The sequence below is a fragment of the Berghia stephanieae genome, chromosome 10 (genome assembly GCF_034508935.2).
Source record: "Berghia stephanieae isolate SIO BIC M18660-M18661 chromosome 10, UCSD_Bste_1.3, whole genome shotgun sequence".
In the NCBI taxonomy this organism is placed as follows: domain Eukaryota; kingdom Metazoa; phylum Mollusca; class Gastropoda; order Nudibranchia; family Aeolidiidae; genus Berghia; species Berghia stephanieae.
Window position 1 is genome coordinate 27,965,596 of NC_088369.1, and position 10,462 is coordinate 27,976,057.

General features: G+C 34.4%; 1 protein-coding gene across 17 annotated transcripts in view; it reads right to left on the reverse strand.

Annotated features, from left to right (window-relative positions):
- Positions 1–10,462, reverse strand: part of LOC144980920 (ATP-binding cassette sub-family C member 4-like) — a 139,549-nt gene that overhangs the window by 25,256 nt on the left and 103,831 nt on the right. For all 17 annotated transcript variants that reach the window (XM_078928843.1, XM_078928847.1, XM_078928841.1 and 14 more), the window contains 2 exons: positions 605–718; positions 41–130 (listed from right to left, as the gene is read on the reverse strand). In XM_078928843.1, the coding sequence (XP_078784969.1) occupies positions 41–130; positions 605–718 (204 nt within the window). The remainder of the gene's footprint in view (positions 1–40; positions 131–604; positions 719–10,462) is intronic.

A 10,462-nucleotide genomic window follows, 5' to 3' on the forward strand; every position in this document is an offset into this window, starting at 1 on the left:
ACACATTGATGTAACACATCCAGATAATCTAAAGCCTTACCTTTCCACAGCCAACAGGTCCTATCACAGATACCAGCTCTCCGGCTTGGACTTTCAGAGAAATGTCCTCTAAAGTATTTTGATCCAAGTTCTGTTCAAATAGAAAATGAGAAAATTATTGAAATAAAAAATAAATCTATTTGATGTGACTTAGAAATAAACAACACTTAACATGTAAAATGAGACACGATGTCTGTTTAACGATGTCATATTTGTCTCACCCGGACACCAGCACAGGATCCCACTGATAGAACACACTCGTATACTTACAGATTATATCCATAACAAAAAACATAACTAACAATACATAAGAGAGGTTATTTACAAGGAAAAAAAAATCATCTCCCAAAACTAATAATAAATATTTGATTGTTTCCCTCTCAGCTAAGGACTCCAGCAAGGGCCATGACAAAACCAAGTATTCCCATTCCAAAACAAAGAAAAAAACAAAAAGCAACTTGGAAAACAAATATAAGGGGGTAGAAAACACCGCAATGACCTGGCTACCATGAAAGGTTAAAAAAAACCCAAACAAAACCCACCCAAATAAGTGATATAAACTAACCTCATCCCATTTCCCTGTGACGTTGTCGAGGGCTACATAGCAATCCTCTAGCTTGGGACGCAGTGTAGGCTTCTCTGAGTGCTCTGTCGTTACCTCGTGAAGCATGAGAAATTTCTGGAAGCATTAATGTCAATAATCATGATACTTATCTATCATTACATTTTACACTTGGCATCATATGATTGAAGAAATGATCTACACATTTGACAAATTTAAGGAGAAAAACGATTCTTGCCATCTTACTGTTTGATGTGTAAAAAGATATTCATTGTCAGATACATACTCCTGGGTCGAATGGAGCAATTCTGGTAAAATAACCTGCCAAAAGAGAGATATGGCAACCTGAACAATATGATGACCTTTTTTATTTTGCTCATTGTCACCCATTCAGTCTATGGCCATGCTTGTTGTGGATTTACTTTAACAAAAGTCAAGGCGAATATCAATCGGCCAATTATGCCACATACTTTATAAGAATGAAGGGAAGTTTGTATTCTGACTAACTTCCTCTATAAGGGATAAAGTGTTCAAATAACTTCTTCAAATATATAGTTTAAAAACAGACAATTCATCTTCGTATGAAAATAATTTTTAACTTGATAAATGAGGAGAAAATAAATCATTGTTTCAAATTTCATTATTACTAAAAGGAGAATGAAATTAACAGTTTGCGAAAAGAATACAATAATATGAACAATAACAAAATTTATATAAAGATTAAAAAGAAGTTTAAATCAACAACAACAAAAACAAAAACATTATGCATGTTGCTTAACAAATGGAGTACATAAAGGTATCTCCCTATCACCCACTTCTGCCGTCACGTCGCAATGATATGAATGCCCATGTCCCCAGAAACTTAACCGAGTATCGAGTTATCCCGCTTGTCTAATTATCAGACATGGTATAAAAATAACGCAGAAAACAAAGTCGATTCTCAGTAGTCTAAATCGGTTTCAATGGTTGAAACAACATAATGAGCAGATACTAATCTATACGTGAGAGGTCTACTTCAAAAGTAATTTTCCCTTGGTCAAGTCACTGTGGGTATCCTTTCAAGATTTTTAAGATCTTACTAGCTAGTAAGAAGTGCAAAATAAATACTTTTCTGCAATCTGCCTGTATTTTGAATGATATCTCAATGTTTTTATTGCTTTTGTTATTGGCTGAAGAAGGTTTTGAGCCTGAAATGTTCTGTGTTTGGCATTTTGTTCTTTTCAGAAGCCGTTATATTCATTCTTCTTCGGTGCTTATCTGCATGGAGTTTACAACATCTTTGTAAACATTTCAAGCTTTTTGAGTTTTTTTTGTTTGTTTTGTTTTGTTTTTGTTTTTGTTTTTTTAAAAAATGGATTCGGGAAAGTAATGTTTGAGATAGACCTCGTGCATGGAATGAGGGTTTTGTCACTGGTTTTTCAATTATCAAACGGGGTCATTGACGAGGACTGGAATTTACGACCTTCTCTTAAGTCTTTTTTTCACTCATAGAGGGTATGGTATATTTTTTTTTACAGTACTTTAATAACCAATCTGGGTTGAAGCGACAGCAGTAAGTCAAAGTGGCGTGCCCAAGGCCACACAGCTTGGCGAATGTGGGTCGAACCGAAGCCTTCCTTAACAGGTAGCCTGACAATGGCCTAATCATTAAGAAAGCAGTTATATAGCGCAATATCCACTAAACGTGATCAATGCGCTTTACAAGGGGTCCTAGCCAACAACAACACTTAACACATAGAACGTCTGTTAGGCGGTATTGCATTTTTGTTCCGACATAGACAACGCCTGTTATAGGCCTGTTACTAATTTTACATTTGATTACGGTGTGCGTAAAGAACTTTTTCCAAGGACTCAACTATGCACCGCTCATAGAGAAACTCGAACTCTGGGCCTTCCGATCTGAAGGCGAGTATCATACCACCAGATCGCATAGCCGTATGTCACAAAACAAGACGACGACCACCTACGGGAACTTTAAAGTGAGTTGTTAGCAGTGCTCAAGTAATCAATGTATCCCATTAGGTGAACTATTGAATACAAATCACTGCTCACTTTCCACATTAGCAAGTTAACGATTACTCCTCGGAGTCTTAGGACATATCCTCTAACGTTAGGCCAGCATCAGGATATGAGTTTAAGAAAGCCAATGTCGAAACCCAGTACTTCTAGGTTACTAAACGACGAAGATGATACCGCTCTGGCAAACTGGCCACCACATAAATTGAAAAGCTCGTCCTTGAAGAATGAAATAGACATAATATTGCCGATTGGGCCAAAACATTTGCCCTCAGCGTAAGAAGCGTGAAAATAGACATATTGAGTGCTTGCCATTCATTGATATGACAATGATGTATTTTCTTCAATCTGTCAGTTAAATTTATATGGATATACATGTGTCAATATTCTTGTTAGTTTTTCTTGTACAATAATATACGTTCTAAAGAGAATGCAATCTAGTGTCCAAATGGTCATCGTTAAGATGTTTTAATAACATAGCGTGAATAATTAACGCACTCAAAAGAAGTATGACATGTTTTCGAGCTTGTTTTTTTTTCTTCATTTTATATATCTAATTAACGTCGTTTGCTTAAAACCAATGACTCCATCCTCACTAATATCTATAAAATAATAATACGATGTCATAATGATGATTATAAAATGTAAATAATATGACAAAAGTAGAAGAATAACGAACACTATGGGGTAATCATATAATGATAAGGTGATACGATGTTAGAGAATAAAATCATTTCTAAATCTAATACACTGTGATAGTAATAGGGTGGGGGGTGAAGGATCGTGAACGGATAACTAGGAGGGTGAATTGGATTGACAATACAGGCAAAATACACACCCACACCCATGCGCGCACACACACACACACAAGTAAAGTAACATGGAGACGAAGTAGATGGGTAAATTAAATATATCAACGGGGGACGAAGTGGCCGAGTGGTTAAGGCATTGCACTGTGACCCGGAAGGACACGGGTTCGAGCCCCGCTTCAGGCACTTTCGTTTTTTTCCTTGAGCAAGATTATTACCCCCTAATTTGCTCACTTGGACAACATGGATGATTCCTGTTGACATCAGACATCTTGTTTGATGAGTTATCTATATTCCTTCGTGGAATGCCTAGGCGACGATATATTATGATGCCGTGGCGAAAAAGGCATAATTTATATCTTATTTATTATATAATATATATATAAATATAATATATATTAAAATTGATCAAGAACAGAAAGGCGGATTGAAAAGATCAACAGAGAAAGCACTATATATAGATTGATAAATAGATGATAGATAGAGAAACAGACAGACAGGCATATAGACAGACGGACAGAAAGTTAAATAGATGGTAGATAGATAGATAAATAGAAACAGAAAGAGACAGATCGGTTGATTCAAACAGATAGAAAGATTCAGATAAGCAGACATTCTGACAGATAAATAAATCCATCGAAACACTGATGGAGAGAAACATAGATAGATAGATAGATAGATAGATAGATAGATAGATAGATAGATAGATAGATAGATAGATAGATAGATAGAGAGACACCCAGATAGACAGACAGGTAAATAGAAAGATAAATAGATATAAGTAAGGGTGGCCATTCGGACGGATAAATTGGATGGATGGATGGATGGATGGATGGATGAATGAATGACTGGACAGATGGATGGATGAACAGATTTTAGGACACAACAGGCAAAGAAACGAATAAGAATTGAAACGAACTTCTTCAAAACAAAACTTTTTTAAAAGAAAGAAAAACAAACAAACAAAAACAAATAAACACCCCCCCCCCCCCGCCCCCAAGACAACAACTAACAAACAGAAAATAAAATAAAAAATAAAGAAACAATAAAGTATTTCAGTTTGTTTTTTTCCTAGGACATAAAATGTTTTATATCCCACCAGCTCATCCTGTCGAATTCAAAAAAGAAAAAAAAAAGAAGTAAAGATAAGTTAAACAACACCAACAAAAGAATAACCAAATAATAATTAAAAAAGGGAAGAAACGTAAAATATAAGATCTAAAAAAAACAAACTAAAAAAGAAATTTTAAAAAACAACAACAACAAAACAACAAACAAAACAACAACCTAAAAAAATAACAACAAAAAAAAACACAAAACAATACAAAACAATAAGAATAAAAACAAGAACAAGAAAAAAATTACAACAATAAACATAATAGTCATTACCCACCAAAAGGAAAGAAAAAGAAGTGATGAAAACGAAAACTACTTCAGTCAACATATTATTTCACTGGGTCATTTTCCCATTTATCTATTTTCTATTTTCAAATGTGCCAAGTGGGACTCCAGTATCAACGTCAAGCGAAGTTGAGCGTGGATGGCAATGGTCTTTTTAAAAAAATAATAAGGCCCTTATACACATTACCCCAATTGGCTCAGGTGTGGATGAATACTTGTCTGCTTCAGACGTTGACGGATATTGAAAAATACTAGGTTTGTTTGTCTATATTTAGTCAATTAAAAAGGAGTAATATGATTTACAATAAAAATAAGTATGAATGGTTACATGTTTACAACAAAAAAGTGTTAAGGAATCATGTATTTAACTATTTCCCTCTCGGTTAAAGGTAAATGCAGGATCAGGATGAGGACATCACTGATGCTTTAAAAAGAATCACCTCCCAAAAGCTCGGGAAAATATGGAGCACAAAGGGGAAAGGAAGGAAAAGATATATAAGTTTCTTCAAAGACCTGGACCTCTAAGTGTTTATTTAGAGCTCGGCAGCATGGAACTTTTTATAGAGGAAGAGGGAAATTTGCTAGATGCCTTCCAAAACAAATACCTTAGAAAGAGGATAAATATTACTGGTTCTTGAAATGCAATGTGATGTTATAATTAATGTGTTTACAGCGCGCAAAATTCACCAAGTGATCAAAGCCGCTACACAATAAGTAACACAAAATGCAATTACTCATCATCCATCGTGGCTTGTGCTCTTGAGCACGTTGCCGGTCAGCCGTCTCCACGAATCACGATCCTCTGCGGTGGGCATGAAATCTCGATCCTCTGCGGTGCGCATGAAATCTGTCTTGCTTTTAAAATTACATTTGGCCATTCTTAGGTTATTTAAATAAGTAATTCTTTGTCTTCCTCTAGCTCGGTTTCCTTCGATCATCCCAGATGTTACCAACTTTTCTATTCCGTCTCTTCTCCACACATGTCGCAGAAACAGTAACTGCCTCTTTCTGATGGTATCGATCAATATTCTTCCTTTTCTCACCTTCTCAAACACTTCCTCGTTCGTATACCTGTCTGTCCATGATAGTGTCAACATTCTTCTATACACCCACATCTCAAATGTCTCATACCTCCTCGTACATTCTTTGTCAAGCGTCCACGTTTCACAACCGTATAAAACGGTACTTATAACACATGTTTCAACTACTTTCATTCTGGTCTTCAACTTTAGGTTGTTGTTTGACACAACTGGTCGCATTTTATGGAACACGTTTTTTTGCTATTGCTATTCTTTGATTTATATCCTCTATGTCACATGCGTCATGGGTAATGATAGTGCCTAAATATTTAAATTCCTTTACTTGTTTGATGGTCTCTCCTTTGCTTGACAAATGGAAGATCGTGTTGTTTTCATTCTTTGAGACCACCATGCATTCGGTTTTCTTAACATTTAGTTTCAGGCCCATCTCTTCACTTTTGCACACCAGTATATCTAAAATTGTCTGCACGTGTTCTGGAGAGTATGCCATCAGAGTACCATCGTCTGTATATCTTATGCTATTCATATTCTGCCCTCCAACGACGACGTCTTTCATATCTTCAATTTCTTTTAACACTATTTCACTATAAATGTTAAAAAGGTCCGCAACCTTGTCTTACTCACTTCTCCATGTTAAAGAACTCCGATGTTTCAATATCAAGTTTGACACACGCTGTTTGATTCCAGTATAAGTTTTTCACAAGTCGAAGGTCTTTACTGTCTACACCGATCTTTTCTAAGATTTTGAATAGCGTTTCGTGCTGTACTAAATCAAAAGCTTTGGAATAATCAATGAAGCATAGATAAAGTGATTTTTGTTTTTCGATTGACCGTTGCATTATTGTTTTCAATGTAAAGATTGCATTTACCGTACCCTTTTCTTTAACAAAACCAAACTGCTCGTCACTTATCTCTGGAGAGATCTTGCTCCTCATTCTTTTCATAAGTATTCTTAATATAATTTTTGTGGCCTGGCTCATTATGCTGATTGTTCTGTGTTGGTCACATTCAATAGTTCCTTGTTGTTTTTTTGGGTATGGTAATGAATACCGATTGTCTCAAAACATAAGGCAATTCACCCTTTTCGTATATGACATTAACAGCTTTTGTCAGAATGTCTATTCCCAGATCGTCGAGGGCGTCAATCAATTCTATTGAGAAACTATCTTGGCCTACCGCTTTCCCCCTTTTCATCTCTTTGCAAGCAGCTTCTACTTCTCGCATAATCTGGGGACCCGTGTTTGCAGTAGATATTTCTTTATCCAAGCACGCCCCTCTTTTGTCATTCGCGTAAAGATTTTCTATGTAAACGTTCCAAAATTTCGTTGTTGTCGATAAGTATATTACCAATTACTATTAGAACTCAAAAGCCTGCCTGAAAAAGAATGTTTTTCAAAAGTTTCCAAAAATTACCAAGATCAGGGGGGAGGGGGTGTTTGATTTCTTTATCTAATTTGTTCAAAACAGAGATAATTTTTTTCAGCTAGACATAATATACATATGGAAACATTAATAAGTCAGTCGTTCGTTTTGGGATCGGAGAGGTCTAGCAGATGTATACAATTCAAAGAGCCCTGAGAGATAAGATGGCGCTATATCATATGGAGCTTCCTGATATGAAGCTGTTCGGGCAAATAAGATATGCAATTTTGGTCTTTCTTCATTTTCCACCACAGCAGGTCGGTCAGTAGCAAAGTAAAAGCGCACCAAAAATGTTCAGATATTTATTTCACCTAAGCATTGCTACGTAATTGTTGCCTCTCAGTAAGCGTGATTTGGTCGCAAACCCGTAATTCGACCAAAGCAAAGCCCTGTACACAAAGTCGCTCGACTAAAATGGGTACGTGAACCCAAGGACTGGTATCAGAATGTTATGTGGGACGGTATTTTGTTTGCCGACGAATTATCTTTTTGAAGTTGATTCCAGAGACAAACGAATTTCGTTCTATCGACGGCACTGTGAACATTTCAATGAGGAAACCATCACTGAAGTAATAAATTGAGTATATGGATCAGCGGGTAGTGTAAATTGGTGGTAGAAATACTAAGATTGAACATACGTATGTTTGATTTTATGAAAAGAATGCTTTGAAATATTTTTATCGGTTGAGCAGGAATGAGTTACAAAATCCGATGAACTATTCAACAGAATAAATACACTTTGAAATGATAGACCACCAGCAGAAACAGTCCATCAGCTGGCATCATCATTGGGGCAACAAGTTGTGGTATTCATCGTTTTCTACCGGTGAATCTACTACTACTAAATACTGAAGTGCATCATGTGTGCTGATTTCAATTTTGTGCTTGATTTTGCAAAATGAAGTTTTAATAACTGATTTTAAATGCCTGCGACATGTTAACAGTAGACACAAATTCAATAAATTATACACCAAAAGAAAACTAGTTTTGTTTCGTTTCCAAATATGTATATGCCATTATATTTGTTCCAACCAGAATCGAACGATTAACGGAAACCACCTGTCAAGTTTCTTTTGTAAAAGACTATATATATATATATATATAACATATATATATATATATATATATATATATATATATATATATATATATATATATATATATATATATATATACATATAAGCAGTTTAAAAAAAACAAACTTTTATTGCTTCTTTAAACGGCATTCACGACGCCCATGATATGTCATACCATCACCAAGGAAAACCAAAATGGCAGGACGTAAAAATAATATCTATATAACTTATCAGCTCGTGTACCAGAAAAATTGGTCATAATAAAAGCAGGCTACATAAGAAATAGTGAGACAAAGGGGAAAGAACAGAATATGACGATGTATAACGATGCATCCCCGAGTCTGGTCAGAAATTGTCACTCACAAACTGACAAGGAAGCCTTGATAACAACAAATTGTGACGTACGTAAGCCTTTATAAAGAGAAACATCCACAAAATAAGCTCAATGCGACATAAGAGTAGCAACATCTAACATTGACGACGGGTCATGGTGCCTGATAACGCTAATAAGATGAGGTGTTTTTATTTTTTTTCAAGAGAACGTTGTTACCGGTCACAGGCTTATTATACACACCAAAGCGGTGCAGAGAATAAAATTAAAGAGACTTTTTTAAAAGGACTCAATCAACAGTGCGCCTCTCACAGTCACAGCGGGACGAACCATAGACCAAATAAAGGTCAGAATCAGAGTTTCATACTACAAAATCTCACAAAGCTGCATGCAATGTATTGAAATCGTTACATACATTTCATAAGATAGATGATTAATGAAAATCATCGCCACAACCATTATCATTACCATCGATAACGTTGTCTTTGATTAACTGTCATTAAAAAAAATGGTTTACCATAATGATTAATCAATTTATTAATTGATTGATTGATTTTTTATCTCTTATTTTTATTATGATTATTATTATTATTATTATTATTATTATTATTATTATTATTATTATTATTATTATTATTATTTATTATTATTATTATTATTATCATTATTATTATTATTATTATTATTATTATTATTATTATTATTATTATTATTATTATTATTATTATTATTATTATTATTATTACTATTATTATTAATATTATTAGTATCATTAATATATATATATATATATATATATATATATATATTTATAGTTTTTTAAATATATATTTTCTTAATTTATGCATTTTTCTCTGTTTGCTTTGCTTTATTATTAATTTTACTATACTGATTTGTTGATTGGAAAATGTTATTGTTTGAGTTGTATTGGCAATAGCCTAAAAATAAACCTTTTGAACTTGTGAAGATTATTGGATAGTTTCTGTACACTTTTAGCAGTGAGGATCCTGACCAGTGCCCTGGCAAAACCCAACAGATCCTTTTACTCCAATGAAAGAGTGACATGGAAAGAAAGGCACAGCAGATATTTGGAGTAATAAAAATATAGGGGAATTTTATATACCCGCGAAGAAGTACTAGTCGTTGAAATACCATTTCAAATAACAACAATAACAAAAGAAGCAGCATCAGCAACAGCAAAACAAAACAAAAGAACAACAGCAACACACACACACACACACACATATATATATATATATATATATATATATATCACACACACATACACACACACACATACAAACACACGTCACGTCACTACAATTTAAGGATATCAATTAAAGGAAAATCCATTATCAGTAAGAAAGCAAATGATGCCTCTCCTTGACCCTACCCCTCCAATTGAAAGTAAGAAAATAAAACAACACTACAGTAAATAGACAAGAATAATAAAGTGAAATGATTTTTAAAAATACACTTCAACAAGTCTTGAATTAGTTAAAATAACGACTAGAATTTAAAAAAAAAAGGGGGGGGGGCGGAGAAAGATTGGTTGATAATTGAATAACAAAAGTGGTGAACGGCAGAGTTGAATAAAGGACGATGATGGTGACTAATGACTGGATCCGTTTTCACAACTATCATTTTCAATTCTATATTCCTATCCATTAACCTGTATGTAACCTTGTTCATTTTTACAACGATGTTCAAACGTCCTTGTTTTTGTGAGACATGGCATTGACGTGGCATGCAAGTGGGAATAAATG